The sequence below is a fragment of the Gopherus flavomarginatus genome, chromosome 3, assembly GCF_025201925.1.
Source record: "Gopherus flavomarginatus isolate rGopFla2 chromosome 3, rGopFla2.mat.asm, whole genome shotgun sequence".
In the NCBI taxonomy this organism is placed as follows: Eukaryota; Metazoa; Chordata; order Testudines; family Testudinidae; genus Gopherus; species Gopherus flavomarginatus.
In genome coordinates, this window is record NC_066619.1 from 80,818,717 (window position 1) to 80,836,270 (window position 17,554).

Genomic DNA, 17,554 nt, shown 5'->3' on the forward strand with positions numbered 1-17,554 from the left:
CCCCAACCACCGCACCCTTGGTCTCTGATCAGAAGGCCCCAGCTCCCTGAGGCTGCGCTATCCCTGGCAAGGCATGGGATACTGGAGTCGGGCCACCAGTCTCTGGTACCTGCAAACTTCCTGCCAAGGATTGCCATGGTGTAGGTCACCTTCACATAGACAGTATCCCAGATGTTGGTCCCCATCGGGGCAGGATCGGTCCCTATGACGGCACTGGTCTCCACCTCTCCAGTACTGCTCGGCGGGTGGGCACTGATCGTTGCCCTCATCTCACTGGTTGCGGACTAGTGTCAGTTGGCAGACTCAGGCTTCCATGGCTCCACCCTGGTCTCTGGAAGGGCAATGGCCACCATCAGACTGGGACTTCAGCCCCTTGCCAAGGAGGGTTGATTTGCCACCAACCCATGAGATCAGTACAAGTCAATGAGTCTATGAGTACAGCATCTGCAGCGGCAGAAGGGACAGTGGCCCACGTAATGGCCATACTGGAACCAGTGGGGCATGTCCGTAATGCTGGTCCTATATTCTCACCAGTCCTCCCTTGCTGCATTGGACAAAGCATATCCGGCACCGGGGTCGGAACACGGTACTGAATCAGGTGCTGGGGCAATGCATCGGGCTCCAACATCTAAAGGAGCCATCCCGGAAAGGGAAGGGGATCCTACCTTTTCCCTGGCAGTGCAATCGTTGTCTCCAGACGAACTGGTGGCGGGTCCTTCCCAAATGGGCAGTATCTCCAGTGACTTCAAGGAGCATAAAGCCCTCCTTAAAATGTTGGCTACCAATTTGAACTTAAAAATTGAGTATGTGGAGGAGTCTGACAACCTCTTTAATGTTATATCCGCATCCACCCTGGTCTGGTTTGTGCTGTTTGTCCACCCAGAGGGCCTTAGGATTGCCAAATAGCTGTGGCAGACCCCCTCTTACGTTCCGCCTACTTCTAAGAAGGCAGAAAAGAAGTAATATGTCCCTGCAAAAGGGTTAGAATATTAGCACACAGAGCCTCCAGCGGGGTCACTGGTTGTGTCCGCTGTTAATGTAAGGGACAGGCAGGGCCAAGTCAATGGCATGCCAAAAAAAAAAAAGACCCAGAGAGACTGGATTCGTTTGGCAGAAAAGTTTATTTGATGGCCAGCAGTTTTGGGTGTATAACCACCAGGCTCTGTTAGACAGGTACAATTTTTTTAACCTGAGGGAGGGCCTCCTTGAAGTCCCAGAGCACTGAGTCCAGGAGTTGGCTACTTTAGTGGAAGAAGGCACAGCAATGGCTGACAAGGGCCCTCCAGATAGTCTGGGACACTACGGACTCGACAGCCATGGTTGTTGCCTCTGCGGTGGTCATGAGGCGCAGCTCCTGGTGCAGTCCTCTGGGTTATCCCAGGAGATGCAGGCCGCCATTCAGGACCTCGTGTTTGAGGGGGCAGGGCTCTTCTCCGAGCTCGCGCACGGAAAGCTCTAGAGCCTTAAAGACTCCCATGCCACCCTCTGTTCCTAGGGCCTTAATGCCCCATAGCAGGCCGGGAAGCTATTCGATCCTCTGCCTTCTCAGTCTAGGTCTTGTGGGATTCCCCGGCGGAGTACCTACAGTAGAAAGGATAGAGACAAGGGGTCTGAGCAGCGACACTTGTAGTCTTTCCGTTCATCTGCTCAGCCTGGCCTTTCCAGGAACCAAGAAAGCCAGAAAAGGGCATTTTGAGAACGCGTTCGAGGATAGTGCCCCAGTAACTTCCCAGGATCCACCCTCCCACTCCTTCCTCAATTGCCTGTGCCCCTTCTAGTCAGCCTGGTCGTGGCTGATGTCAGACCATTGGGTGCTCGATATATAATATCTAGGTTACACTCTGCAGTTTGTGTCCGACTCTGCCACCCACCCCTCTTCAGGGACCCATCTCACAAGCAACTTCTTGTCCAAGAGGTTGAGAACCTCCTGCATCTGGGGGTGGTGGAGGAGGTGCCTCGGGACATGAAGGGAAAAGGGTTCTCTCACTGCTTTCTAAACCCAAAAGCAAACATGGGCCTGCGTCGCCTTAACAAGTCTGTCAAGAAGTTGAAGTTTCTCATGGTCTCCCTAGCCTCCATCATCCCCTCCCTGGATCCGGGAGACTGGTACGCCACCCTTGACTTGAAGGACGTGTATTTCCATATTTCCGTTTTCCAAGGGCACAGGTGCTTCCTCTGTTTTGTGCTGGTCCAGCGCCATTTCCAATTCATGGCACTGCCCTTCGGTGTCTCGTCTGCCTCAAGAGTATTCAGAAAGTGCATAGCACCAGTGGCCATTTACCTGAGATGCTGTATTTACCCGTACCTTGATGACTGGCTAATAAAGGGCTGGTCCTGGGATTAGGTTCAGCATCTCGATCTGATTTGCTCCACCTGTCGTGACCTGAGGCTGTTAATAAACGAGGAAAAGTCTATCTTAATTCCAGTGTGATGCATATGATTTATTGGAGCGGTCCTCGACTCAGGCCAGAGCCTGCCTTCCTTCCCCAAGGCTTGGTTCCAAGCCATGGCAGACCTCGTCTTGTGCGTGCAAGTCCACTCTCTCACCACTGCTCACTCGTGCCTGCGATTGTTGGGCCAGATGACGACCTGCACGTACGTGGTTCGGCACATGTGGCTCCACCTCAGGCCCCTGCAGTCATGGCTGGCGTCTACATACCCAACAGACACAGTATGGACTGTGTGGTCAGGGTCCTGGACCATGTACTGTTGTCACTCACCTGTGGCAGAATCCTGAATTCTTGGAGAGAGTTCCCATCGCGGCTCCATCCCCATCAGTGACCCTAATCTCAGATACCTCAAACCAGGGGTGGGGAGTCCACCTGGGCAATCTCAGCACACAATTGTTGGTCAAGTCACAATTGCTCCCTACACATCAATGTCAGGGAGCTCAGAGTGGTTTTCTTGGCCTGTCAAGCCTTCCTACCTCACAAGCCTTCCTACCTTAAGAGTAGGTTAGGTAAATGTCTATCAGAGATGGTCTAGACAGTATTTGGTCCTGCCATGAGGGCAGGGGACTGGACTCAATGACCTCTCAAGGTCCCTTCCAGTCCTAGAGTCTATGAATCTATAAGAAGCAGGGTGGTCCAGGTCCTGATGGACGATGCAGCGGTTATGTTCTATATCAACAAGCAAGGTGGAGCCAGATTGTCTGTCTGCCTTTTGCCAAGATGCAGTCAGGCTCTGGGGCTTGGGTACAGCATGACACCCATCTCATAGTGGCACACCTCCCAGGGACAGGAACACTTTGGCAGATTGCCTCAGCAAGACCTTCTAGTCTTGCCATGAGTGGTCGCTTCATTCAGAAGTGGTCAGCATCATCTTCCAGAAGTGGGGGCCTCCCCAGGTGGACCTGTTCATGTATAGGCAGAACAGGAATTGCCATGTTTCCTACTCAATTTGGAGATCGATAGAGGCTCCCTTTCAGACCCTTTTCAGCCCCCGTAGATGGCGGCTTTGTTGTGTGCCTTCCCCCCTAGTGTCATTAATTCACAGGGTCCTCATGAAGATCAAGCAGAATAGGGCAAAGGTGATCCTCATACTGCCGACTTGGCTGCGCCAGCACTGGTTGAGCACGCTTCTAGTCCTCTTGGTGGCTGCTCCGTTACAGCTACCGCTCAGGTTGGACCTGCTGTCCCAAAACCATGGCAATCTTCTGCATCCAAATCTGGTGGCACTGCACTTGATTAAATGGTTAAATGCAGAGGAGCAGGAGTGGTCGGCTGGTGTCCAGCAGGTCCTAGTGAGCAGCAGAAAGCCCTCCACCAGAGCGACCTACCTGGCCAAATGGAAGCACTTCACTTGTTGGACCTCAGATAAAAGCATTCAACCCAAGCGGGCTTCGCTGCAGTTAATCCTGGGCTACCTTCTGCATCTCAAGCTCCAAGGCCTGTCCATTTCATCTATCAAGGTCCACTTGGCTGCTTTCTCAGACTTCCATCCACCGCTCAAGGCTAGGTCTCTTTTTCGCCCAGGGCATGGCTGCTAAGTTTCTCAAGGGCCTTGAGCGTCTCTACTCGCATGACAGGGATCTCGTTTCTCTGTGTGACCTGAATCTTGTGTTGTCACTTCTCACAGGACCCCTCCCCCACTTCGAGTTTCTGGTTTTCTGCTCTCTCCTCATTTCCTGGAAGGTCACGGTTCTTGGTTGCAATAACATCTGCCCGCTGGGTCTCTGAGATTAGGGCACTTACCTTGGAACTGCCCTATACGGTCTCTTACAAAGTGCAGCTGCGACCACATCCTGCTTTCCTGCCCAAGGCGGTCTCTGTTTCATACAGGCCAGGACATTTACTTGCCTGTCTATTTTCCAAAAGCTGCATAAGTCGGAGGAGGAGCATAGGTTGCATTTCCTAGACGTCAGGAGAGCGCTAGCCTTCTACATTGAGAGGACCAGCCATTCCGCAAGTCAATGCAATTGTTCGCCACGTTGGCCTACAGAATGAAAGGCAATTTTACCTTTGTCAGTTATAACCACCCACTCAACCAGGGCGCAAGCCTCTTTGACAGCTTTTCTAGCCCAAATACCTATCCAGGACATCTGTAGGGCAGCCACCTGCTTGTCTGTCCACACGTTCATGTCCCATTATGCACTTATCCAGCAGGCCTGGGCCAATGCAGTACTGCTCTACTGAAGCCAGCAAACTGCTAGACCGTGAACTCTGAGCAAGCACTCAAAGAAGAAAAAACGGTTATCTAAGATTTTTTAAGTGTTCAAGATGTGTTGCTCATGTCCATTCCATTACCTGCCCTCCTATCCCTCTGCTGGAGTTGAGGGCGTAGGGCCTGTAGTGCCTAATATACCAGCGCATGAGCGTCGCACTCAAGGTGGCAGCACAGTCAACCCGACAGTTGCTGATAAGGCAAAAATCTCCAACTTTGCACGTGGTGGCGCGCACACACCTAGAATGGAATGGACACGAGCAATGCATCTCAAAGAACAAGAGTTACGAAAAGGTAGGTACTTTTTGTTCTTTTTGTTCCTTCCTCTGCCTTGATGATTCAGCATTTTTGTAAACAGACTCTTCTCAGTTTAAACTCTTTTCAGCTTGCTTTTCCATGTTCATGTGCATGGATTTCATAGTGGATAAAACTCATAATAAAGAATAAGTTGTATAGTGTAGCTATAATAAATTGCTACTGATAGTTATGCTCAGATTAATCTTCCTTGAAAAACTTCAATTGAATTTTGGAATGGTTTCCTCCTTTAAAGTCTAGCCCAAAATTTAAGGACTAGATCTATTTTTACTAGCCTAAAATGGCTTAATGAACTGTTTTTTTCCCTCAAACTCCTATGTATGTGCTGTTCTATTTTAGTCAGTACCTTTAACCATATTTGATGTGACAATTTTTTTTTAAAGTTGAATTTGTGATGCCGCCTAAACTATCTGCGGCACTGTTGTTTCACCTCTTTTGAAAAAAATAATTTCTACAGTTGCTAATATATTTTTTAAATATCAGATTACTTAAGGAAGGTGGTGGTTGTAAAGAGAAGGAATGTGATGGCTCAAGGGACTGGTAATGTGGTATGAAGTCTTCTGGTTTGGGACATCCCAATATGCTGATTGAAAAAGTAACACTAGATAGCTTGTGTGAAATCAGTTGGTGATCTTGGTCAAATGCTTGCACAGGCAGCACCACAATAGGAGCCCTTGTTTGGCAGTCTCAGGTCCAAAGAATGAAGGCCTTGAAAACTGAATTTGCCTCTGGATGAACACATTTTTTTACAGTTCCAGTTTGGGACATGTTGATGGGGTGAGTGGGGAAAGCTTGTACTACTGTTTGTTCCTAGCACTGCACCAGATTTTGACTTCCAGAAAAGTGAATCCAGCCTTGTAGTTGAGCACTGCACTTGCTCAATTATGATTACAAAAGAGGCAGCATGTTGCTTTTCCTGTATTACAGACAAGAACTTTGTGGTTTATTAGTAATACTAAATGAAATTTCTTTAGGTGACCCATGCTTGCTTACTTATTTAGTAGCAAGTCTTTTGAGACTGATGTGCAGTTTGTTTTGTTGTAGCTTGAGAACGCCAGACTCTCCTCGGAGATGAGTAGTTCTGCAGCGAACACAATAAGAGAAGAACTGACAGAAAGTCGCATGCGGATTGAAAGTCTCTCCTCCCAGCTTTCAAGCCTACAAAAAGAGGTAACAAATCACTTGGGATTTAGACTTAATCCCTGTAATAGAATTTGATTAAAAGTTTATACCTTTTTCTCTCTTTTTAATTGCATGTTACATGGATTTTGTTACTCTTTCTGTTTTCATCTTAATGACTCTTTCTAAATTCCATAACTTCTGAAAATAAAGTTGATCCTTTCTACAGTATGTATTTGAGAAACATTACCTAAATTTAAACTCCTGCCTGAAAATGCTTCACTGTTACAAGTAATACCAAAGATTATTATAACTGAAAGATTGGAACAAAATACTTTTTTTTCCCATTTGTTTACTTCATATATTTAACAGCCATTTAAGGTCTTTTACACTGTTTCCCTTGCATATTCAGTCTTTGTTTATCAAATGGGAAAAGAAATATTTTTTTAAAAGGGTATTTTTTTCAAATACTCCCTTCAATCTTTTTGTAAGTAATTAAGTGTTTACACTGATATCTTTAAGACACCTCTTTCCCCTTTTCTCATTCTCCAGTGAATTGTATATTAAAAATATACTGAATTAGTTTTGTTCTGATCTCTTTCCATTTCTCTTGTTCCCCTGGTAGCTATCTAACTTCAGTTGATCTATTTCTCCATCAAATCATTCTGTTAATGACTTGTGAAGTAGCTTCTGTTCTGCTCAGTCTGCAGTTTCGATCATTACAAGCAAAAAACTGAACAGGTTTTAATAAATGCAGGTTCTGTGGTATTGACTTAAAAATGGCCGGGGCCCTGGTGTAGATAGTGTTCAGCTTCAAGAATTACAATGTTTTTTATTTTCATCTCATGTCTCTACCGCGTTGTACTGTTTGTTCTCTGTGCTGTATGGGTTCTTCTGCACTGTAGTATTTGAGCGGGTGGGCATTAAGCAATGTGATATTTGTCACATTTGTTCTCTCATTCTCTTCCAAGTGCATTCAGAGTATGTTCTGTAAACTTTATTTTAAATCCACACACATTGTGATATGCTTGTTAGAAAAAAGCAAGGTCAAATAAATGCATCTTGGACTTGGAGCAGAAGATGGTTCTGATGTTTCTTAGTTCCTGTCAGAATTCATTTCATCGTCTTTGACTGGCCCCTAAGAAAGTTCGGTGTTCTGATAGATGAGCTTTACCTTTATGTTGTGCAGATCTTTTGTGCCAGAGAAACAAAGTTGTTTGATCCAGGTTTTCATTCCAGTACTTTAATGGAACTTTTAGATACCTTGGGCCCAGGCCTTTAAATCTTTTGAAGATAAGGACTGAGACATCAAACTCGATTTAATAGTCAGGAGAGGTGCATATATTATGGTGTATTACTGTGAGAAACTACAAAATAACATTTGAGGTGAGGTTCTTAAGTAAGCCCCAATGAAACCAAAAGAGCTTTTATTACTGTAGAGCCTAGGATCCTTGGTCATGAACAAGGACCCCTTTGTGCCAGGCCGTCTACAAACACAGAACAAAAACATTTATTAAGTTTCTGTTTTCAGGGTAGGTGAAACAGTATTAAGCAAACAATAATATTAAGCAAATAGTTATTCTATATATAGAGGATTTCAGGTCTTGCTTGGTAAATCTGTAGTATTTACACTACATTAAATATTATATCTTCAACTAAAAAGAATTGCCAACTCCCTAGAAAAATTCACCTGGCTCTCCTACCAGTATATACCTTGAAGTACCATTTAAAGCAAAAGCTTGAGTATGTAACAGGCCTTCAAATTGTCAACTTCTCTTGAACCAGCAGGGAAAGAGTTCATTATTTGAGTTCCGTCCATCAAGAACATCCTGTGCATATCTAGAATTCTAGAAGCTGTTGATAATCTTGTCTGTTGGGATGAAATGTGAGACTATAAGCAGACCCTAAAATAACCAGAATTCATGAGTTTAATGGTGCAGAATCTTGAATCAAATATATTGGAAATCAGAGTAGCCTACTGAGAAGAGGGGTTGTATGTGACAGACACCACAGAGGAAACTACACGTTTTGCATTAGCTGAGGGCTGGTCCTCCCAGGAGAGCCTCATCTACTTGGTTACGTAATCCAGATTGAAACTATTGGGGCACTAATAACAAGCAGAGTTTGCTTCTGAAAGGAAAGTTTAACTTTGCCAAAGATGGAAGAAAGCATTTGTGGCTATTCATAAACTTTAAGGCCAGAAGGGATCATGGTTATCATATAGTCTGACCTCTTGCAGGGGGATTGCACAGAATCTGCAATCCCAGTGACCATTTACCTCTGTGTCCTGAACTGTTTTGTCTTTCAAAATTTGTTCCAAGACCTTGCATACAATTGAAGTCAAATTTAACAGGCCCGTAGTTTCCCAGATCACCCTTTTTTAGAAATAGGAACCATATTAGCAATACTCCCATCATAGAGTGTGACCCCTGAGTTTACAGATTCATTAAAAATCCTTGTTATTGGACTTGCAATTTAATGTGCCAGTTGCTTTAATATTCTTGGATGGAGGTTATCCAGGCCCACGATTTAGTCCAATGAAGTTGTTTGTTTCACTTTTACCTTGAATGTGGTAATTTCTCCTGCCTTGTTCCCGCTAGTCACCTTGCCACTTCTCATAAGATCTTCATTTGCCTTATTAAAAACAAGAGGCAAAGTATTTGTTTAGGTGTTGATCCCTGGCTAGCTTATCTTTAATCTCCACCCCATCATCAGTGCTTAATGGTCACACTTCTTCTGTTCTTGTTTTCTTTTTTATATGGCTATATAATCTTGGTGGAGTGTGTGTGTGTGTGTGTGTTTGTTTTTTTGTTTTTTCTTTTTTTTTTAAATGCCCTTTGCAGGGTCCAACTCTGCTTGGCTTTTTTTTATCCCTAGACTTTCTGACCTTCAAAAGTTAGCTTTCGTTGCTTATCCATCCCACATTCTATTCCTTGTAGGCTTTCTGCTTTCTCTTAATCACCTGTTTGAGATGTTTGCTCATCCAGCGTGGTCTGCAACCCTTCCCTATGAATTTTTTCCCCTTGCTTGGGATTCAGGTTTAGGATAATTTCTTCAACTTTGACTTAGAATTACTTTGGTGCCCCCACATTCACATTCTTGAGTTCAGTTCAGTCCACTTCCCTAATTAATTCACTAATTGTTTTTAAGTTCTCCCTTTTGAAATCAAGGACCCTCGTTGCAGATCTATTTTTTGTTTATTCTTCCATTTAGTTTTAAACTGAATTAGCTCATGATCACTTAAACCAGGGGTGTCTCCTGCAACTGGCTCTATGAGGTCCTTACTACTCACCAATACCAAATCTAAAATGGCATCATTTCTTATTGATTCAGTGACTATTTGGTGAAGAAATCTCTCATCTATCACATCCAGGAAAATTTGGGCCCTACTATTAGTAGCGCTTGTCCTCCAATCTGTATCTGGAAAGTTTAATCTCCCATAATCAAACAGTTCCCAGTAGTATTTATTTAATTAAAGAGGTCTCTATCCATGTCCAGTATCACTATTGTTGACTTAATGCAGAAGTAATTGAGAATCTGTCAAGACCTCCAAATTGTGTGCCTTGTTAAAGTATGGGAAGTAAGCAGTGTCCATATCTCACCAGTGCCTTTTACTTGGAAGAATTGTACAGCATTTCACAAACATCACGTGGCTTCTTACTGTAATTGCTTGTGTAATCTATGCTCCATTCCATCTGCAAAACTCCTGTAGACTTCAGCTGGAGTTGGTGACAAGGTTTGAGTATAGAACTCACAAGAGACCCTTGTTACCCACATGCATCACACTATAGGATAGGACAAGTTAAAATACTTTCTGTAATAAACAATGGAAGTGGAGAGGAATGGGAATTTGCAACAGATAAATTCTATTTTGAGGAAATTCAGTTTAACCATAAAGCTGATGATCGTGCTTACTGTTGTATTAAAAATTTCATGGAACTCCTTCATATACAAAAGTGGTCAGTATTTGTGTCCTCCGGAAGGTAGCACCCATGGCAGCACGCTTCTTGCAGTAGTAGACTACTAGCAGTGGCTTTAGCTACACCACTCAGTGGAAATTCTACTTCATTTTAAAGATCCCTTTGAAGGTTTTTGATTGAGATGTTTAGCGAATTATCTGTAATGAACACCCTAACAATGGTGGTTTGGGTAGGATAGACTTCTTTGTATTAATGTAGTTTAAAACTATGGCAAATGCATTAGAGTTCTGCTGAACCATCCAGATTTCCATCAAAAGGAATGCCCATGCAAGGTAGGTGAGCAAAAAGTAGATATCTTTAGGACATGGTGTATGCTTGGCCACACCTGTCACTTCATTCTAATTCTATCTTATGGATCTCCTTTTTTTTTTTTTTGTTAGAGAAGTCTGGGACTCTTGGGGCCATGTGTATCTCAGCATTATTCGGAGATTCCTTTGTATTGGCATCCTCTTGGTGTGGCATTGGTCTTATGTGACTCTTGGACAGTCTGGCAGGTGTGGAGGGGAGAGATACTGAGTATCCATCCTCTTGGGGGTGGGGGGATTGAGTGGGGTGTGTGTGTGTGTGTGTGTGTAGTGTGGGGTAGGACACAGGGATTGCTTCCTTGGTGATTCACTGGATTTATTCCTGCAGAGTCAGAAAATGTGTAGTCTATAAAACTGATTTGCTCTTGTCTTTTTGAGGCACTCAACGAGCTTTACAAACACTAATGAATATAGCTTTACAACTTTTCATGTTAAGTAGATGGGATGACATTGAAGTACAGAAGTTAATTTACTGGCACAGGAAACTTATTCTAGGCTTTGCCACAAAACTTTAAACTCCTAGTCCTGTGTCTTAAGCACCACGCCATCTTTCCATGTTTAAAGATTTGGTTGTGTGTCTTCATATTGTGTGAGGCTGCTGATGTAATAGGGAAACCTACAGGCATGCTGTTGTAGCTGCCTGGAACTGATGAGCCACGAGGACTACCTGAAATCAAACTTCAATACAGGATGAGCCTTTTCTCTCCCTTCTCCCGCCCACCGTGTAGTGACATTGCCTAACTTTGCATTGGTGCAATAATGCAATTAATTCCCCAAAAAACCCACAAGTATTTCAGCATTCTTTAAAGGGAGAAGCTGCTCTGAAAAGAAATAAGACTTTTTTTTTTTAAACAAAGAGCAGATCAATTGAATATGTATAATTATATCTGCTGACTACACTCACTAAAACAAGTCTTTAATACTTTTTTCCCACCCTGTCTTCCTGCAGAGCCAAATACAGATTTTGGGATAGTGACTACGCTTACGTGTTTTGTTTTTTCAGTATCCCAACATTACATTGGTATCAATGCAGTTCAGTCGCTTCAAGAAGTGATGAGCCTACTCATGGACTGCCCAATGGTGTGTTTTTGCTATATTGTATAATGCTGCTCAGAGCAGATCTAGACCTGATAGTGGCGTATTGCCAGCAGCTGGGCTACACTACTGTTCCCTTAACTGCTAGTATTAGTGCAGCTGAATCCATGCAATTACAACAGGAGATTGAACGCTTAATGTCGACGTGATTTCAGAGAGTAATCTGGATTCTTTTCTGGCTTGTGCATCAACAGAATTCTTGAGTTTTTATCACTAGGGATGCGTGAGCCGGAAAAAATCCAGTTTCGTGTCTGATTCCAGGGTGACTGGTCAGGGATGGCAGCTAGGTTTTTAATACCTGTAAATGGAACAAACTTAATTTGGAAGATATTAAGGTACATAGAAGAAATTCCATGATACCACTTAGTCACTATTCAGAGTAGAATTGTCCCTTTTTTGGATTATTTAAACAAACTGATGAGATGCTGGATAACAATGCTCTTACTATTTATTATTGCCAGGCTGTTAGTGAAAGAATCTTTTTCTAGGAAACACTTCAGATTTCATCCCAGAAGGATACATTATAAAGCCTGTTGGATATTTCATGTGGCAATAACCAGACTGCTTTTCTAGCTCATAGTTGTTTTTATAGCAATATTGTTGGAATTCTGGGAACATGTTGGAAAGTTTGATATGTGCATGAAGTTCTTAACATGTAATACGAAAGAAAATTGTGGTAGGCATTCTTCCCATGCCGTTGGCCTTTGCTCACTCTCAAATGTAAATTCTGTGGAATAAGAAGCAATAGTTCTCCTTTTATGGCCAAAGTCTAGTCTGTGTTACCAGTTCCTAGGACCCCTGAACATTCAAACTTGTGCTTGCAAATGATATTTGTGGCTTTGAGGGATGGGGTTGAGGAGGAGCTGGGGGTGGGATGAAACATAAAGGTTAGTTTAGCAACTCTTTGAAGAGTAGCCTCAGATGTTACTAACTTGACACTTGTACAGAATATTAGGAATACAATACTGGCTCTAAATCTTATTTAAAATGGCTTCTGGAGTCCTAAGCATAACTTTAAAGTCCCAGTCTTTTTCACAGTGACTCTTCATCTTCTTGAACCTTCATTACTCAACTTGTAAGAATGAAGTGAGCATTTGATGCTGGGTACATGTGTGGTTCAGATGTCTTCCAGCTCGCAAAGTTCAACTTTAATCTCTGAATGATTTAAAAAGCTGCAATTTAATTTCACTTCTTAGAAATCTGCTCTTGATTTTTTCATCACTTGCATGCCAAAGTATTGTATAGACAATTGCATGTGTACAGCAGGTGCAAATGTGTACTCTTCAAAAGTTTTTGTAGGACAGGAAATTGGAGAGGAATGGGTTGGGGTTCAGTGAGGGTAAAACACTGTCTAACCCAGGGGTAGGTAACCTATGGCATGCGTGCTGAAGGCTGCATGCGAGCTGATTTTTTTTCAGTGGCACTCACACTGCCTGGGTCCTGGTCACCGGTCCGGGGGGCTCTGCATTTTAATTTAATTTTAAATTAAGCTTCTTAAACAGTTTAAAAACCTTATTTACTTTACATATAACAATAGTTTAGTTATATACTATAGACATAGAAAGAGACCTTCTAAAAATGTTAAAATGCGTTACTGGCACGCAAAACCTTAAATTAGAGTGAGTACATGAAGACTCGGTACACCACTTCTGAAAGGTAGCCAACCCCTGGTATAACCAAATGTTCAAAATCTAGGTTTCTTGACACACTCAAGTGAATCCTTTCCCTGGGGAGCTGCTAACTTTGTTTTTCTGTTTTGTTCTAGTCTAGGGCATGGATGGATAAGATGCAGGAGCTGGAGGACACACTGGCTAATGAAAGGGACAACTATCGTAGGATGCTGTCTGACAAAGAAAGAGAAATGGCTGAGATAAGAGATCAGATGCAGCAACAGCTGAATGACTATGAACAACTTCTGGATGTGAAATTGGCTCTGGATATGGAAATCAATGCATATAGGAAACTGCTGGAGGGTGAAGAAGAGAGGTAAGAAATTATGTTCCATTGAATATTGTTGATGTCTTTTGTGATTTATTGAATGTCTGTCCTTCAAGAGAAAGCTCTTTTGTTGGGAGACTTTGATTAAACACTTCGGGGTCTTTTACTACACATGTCCATATTTACCTTTCAAAAATAAGAGGCCCTATATAGCCCCATGTAAGATGTGGGGCTTTTTATATTAATAATCTGAAAAGCTAATAGGTAGTGTTAATTTAAAGGCAAGATGTGGTAAGAAGAGATGAGCAAATCTGCAGGGCATTTCTGCAAAGCTTTTCTTTTTTCAGCAATCTTTAACAGTACACCTATAAAGGGAGAGAATCCTTAGTATTAGCAGTTTTTAACATATCGAAGTGAGGAACCTTTATTTAAAAACAAATGGGGGGAGGTAAGGTGTGAGTGTTGCTTATTTTGTTAGTCTGACTTAAGTGGAATAGTATGTAGACTCTTGGGGAGCCAGATATCTTAAGAGTACTGTGGCGGTTGCAATGACAGCTTGTTTCGTCAACCTAGCCACAAGGGAGTGAAAATGATGATGTGTTATGTAAGTGAGCATTGAAATACTTGGTGTGACATGTTTCCTTCCTCAAATCCAGGTTGAAGCTATCTCCCAGCCCATCTTCTCGGGTGACAGTCTCTCGGGCATCATCAAGTCGTAGCATGCGCACAACCAGAGGAAAGAGGAAGAGAATTGATGTGGAAGAATCTGAAGCCAGCAGTAGTGTCAGCATCTCCCATTCAGCTTCTGCTACTGGAAATATTTGTATTGAGGAGATAGACGTGGATGGGAAATTCATCCGCTTGAAGAACACTTCTGAGCAGGTTTGAAAACAAAATGATGTGCCATCACTTTATAATTTACTGATTGCAAGAAGGCAGCCTCAGGCTGCGTTTGTCTTTCAGGCTCTGTATCGTGTGCCAGAACCCAAGAGTGCTGTAGAAAGCAAATGGCTCTAGGATTCGGTATTTATTTAATGATCCAGCATGACCTCTTACCCAACATTCTGGCATCAGAGATATTTTCTTCCTGATAACATGTACAGCTGAGGTTTCTAAACACTTAATCATGTAAGATGATAGTCACATTTCTAGGCACTGAGCATACACGTAGTAATAGGCAGTCCTTGCTATCTAAAATGACCAGGCTAAAGGTAGCAAAAAGAAAATAGCCTTAATTTACAGATGGGGGAACTGAAACGCAAAGTTGAAGGTGCTGTCTGTATAGGCATTTGCCTCAATTTTTACCCATCCAGTGTCCAGCTTTCAGTGCAAAACCCTAATTTAAATGTCCAAAGCCACTTATTTGCACTAGTGGAGTTTACTGCTGCTCAGAACTGAGGGAAATGGCACCAGTGTTCGACACACCATACAGTGCCTTGTCCTGTTAATACTCGAGGCTTGCACTGATCCAGCTACACTGGCTATCCACAAATAATTGAAATCATGCCAGATCCACAATGTAGATGAGGCATGCTCATGGTTGTGGAGAAAGTCTGTGTCAGAGCTGGAAACTGAACCTAGATCTGAGTGCCATTAGAATGCCATGCCTAGAAGACCATGCTTCCTCTCCTCAACCACAGTTGCCAAAATGGTGCTGAGTGTCTTGTTATTGACTGTTTGCAGCTAAACTATGTTCAGAACGAGTTTATGTGGATCCAGCACCTGATGCCAGCAACGGATAGACATTTCAAGTATAAACAACTCTTGTCCCTTCACTTTTCCTTAAACTACAAAACTTGGAACCCTAATTGTTGCAGCCTGGCTCAGTGTCCCTGTCTCTACTTGAAGGGTCCTACATGCTTTCAAGTCACCTAGCTCTGGGGAGCATCTAGTCACTTTCTAGTTCTGGATATGTATAGGGCATGCTCCCACGCTCAGTTCTCTTGTCTGAAGCCCTTCCTTGGGACATAGAGCACCAGCTTCCCTAGAACCCAAAAGTAGAGTCTGAGACTTTTGAAGCCCCCCCCTCAAACTCCACTTAAGCTGTGGGTGTACCTGGCTTCTAGCTTCTGTTTCAGAACAGTGTGGTAGGACAGCAAAGAAAATTTCTTAACCATAAACTTTACTCTCAAACTTTACTCTCAAAGTAAATAGAGAAAGTCCTGATGCTCCCTTTTATCACCCTTCTGAGAGTCCAAGGTTTGTCAGAGTTTCAAGCTGGGCAGAGTCCCTCCTGTTCTTTCTCCTGCAAGTCCTCCTTACGCTGCATAGAGCAGAACCTCACAGTCAAGTAGGCCTTCTATCTCTCTTTTTCATGTGTTCCACTGGGATGCTCCAGCCCCTCCTGCAGGCCAGTGTGTAAGAAATCCATTGTTTCATAGTGATGGGCCTGTAGTTGTCATTCAGAGTGGATATCCCCAGATAGTCCTTCAAGAAGGTGTCCAGCATCTTTCCAGAGCAGGGCACTCGCTGGAATGCAGTGCAATATGAAGTGTGCAGTTCAACACAATACAAAGTAGACTTCATAATTTGGTACAGATATATCCCACTTTGTCACATGACTACTTGATTATCTTATTGAGGTTTAGGATTGATAAATAGGGCTGCCCCATATGTCTTAATGTCTTCAGACTCAAGACAGCATTGCACTCACATTTGGAAGTTTATCTCTAATCAGAAAAAGCAATTTTCTTTCAGAATTAAATCTTCAATTCTACATAGAAAATTTTCAATTCTTCATTGGAAATATTCATTCTGCAGAGACTATAAATGTTTGTGTTTCTTTACTCTTGCCATTACTTATAAAAAGCCATGTTACACCATGGAAAAAGTATTTGTCACAATAGTGCAGTCACAGAGTACGGTGTTCTGAAAAAGAAAACTGACAGGCGCGTCTTGGTTTTCCAAAAGATTGGACATAGTTCATATGCAAAAGTTTTGAGTGTTAAAAGATACTAAATATTTGTAATGGGGTTCATATTCTGTATTCCATGAACCAAGTGTGATGATAGCTGTCACATTTAAAAATAATAAACCCTTCAACCAATTTAACATCAGAATTATAAATTAGATATGGGGCAATGTGTCACATGAGCTCTCATGTTCCAGAATGAAACATCACACCATCTGAGTCTATTCAGCACTGTGGTTGAGTGGACTTCAAGGACACAGTGATAGCAAACATTACAGAAAACTTTCCAAAGCTTTTTTTCCTTGTTGTCTTGGCGGGGGGAAGTATGATGATTTCTGTTTATCTTGTAGGAAATTATACTTTGTTGGTATAAATTGAATCTTAAATTCCTTTCCCTTTGTCCATAGGATCAACCAATGGGAGGCTGGGAGATGATCAGAAAAATAGGAGACATTTCTGTCAGTTACAAATATACCTCAAGATATGTACTAAAGGCAGGCCAGATTGTTACAGTAAGTGAAATTAGCTTTGATAAAGATGTGAAATTGTTTGAAAGCGATGTAAACATAATAGGATGATGAGTTTTTTCAGTTTTTAGTCATATTTTCCAGTCACTTAAGATTTTAGCATCTGTATTGACATCAAGTGCACCTTGAGCTTTTGACCATGCACTTGCACATGAAGATATACATTTAAACTGTCCAATCTGCATGTACAAAAGTGGGTTTTTTGGTACACAGGTAAAACGGATGCCCAGAGACTGAGCAGAGGCATCCACTTTTAATGGGGTAAATTAACCAAGTTTTCGCACCTAACCCCTTCTCTTGCATAGTAGCCGTAATCACAAATGTATTGTGTGACGGAGACTCATTTCATTAAGATCTCAGTGTGACTTCCTTTCTATTCCAGGTCTGGGCTGCAAATGCTGGAGTTACTGCCAGCCCTCCCTCTGACCTCATCTGGAAGAACCAGAACTCTTGGGGCACTGGCAAGGATGTGAAAGTTATATTGAAAAACTCTCAGGGAGAGGTAAAGTAGATTAGATATAGTTAAACCTTCCTTGAAAGATTGCTCAATGGACTGACAAATTAAGTGCTGGACAGAAGTTGCGTCCTAATAAAGATGAAGCATTTCAAAAAAAATGTTTGAAGATAGTTTTAGGGCCCATTTTCCAGTAACGGAATACATGCCTCCTGCTGTTATCGTGAAATGCTTTTGCTTTCTGCTTG

The 17,554-nt window shown here is 42.6% G+C and overlaps 1 protein-coding gene across 1 annotated transcript in view; it reads left to right on the top strand.

The window, feature by feature from the left end:
- The window catches only part of LMNB1 (lamin B1), a 38,252-nt gene that overhangs the window by 18,648 nt on the left and 2,050 nt on the right, over positions 1-17,554 (top strand). Inside the window, exons 5-9 of the mRNA XM_050945819.1 lie at positions 6,022-6,147; positions 13,242-13,462; positions 14,071-14,296; positions 16,733-16,837; positions 17,235-17,354. Of these exons, the coding sequence (XP_050801776.1) occupies positions 6,022-6,147; positions 13,242-13,462; positions 14,071-14,296; positions 16,733-16,837; positions 17,235-17,354 (798 nt within the window). The remainder of the gene's footprint in view (positions 1-6,021; positions 6,148-13,241; positions 13,463-14,070; positions 14,297-16,732; positions 16,838-17,234; positions 17,355-17,554) is intronic.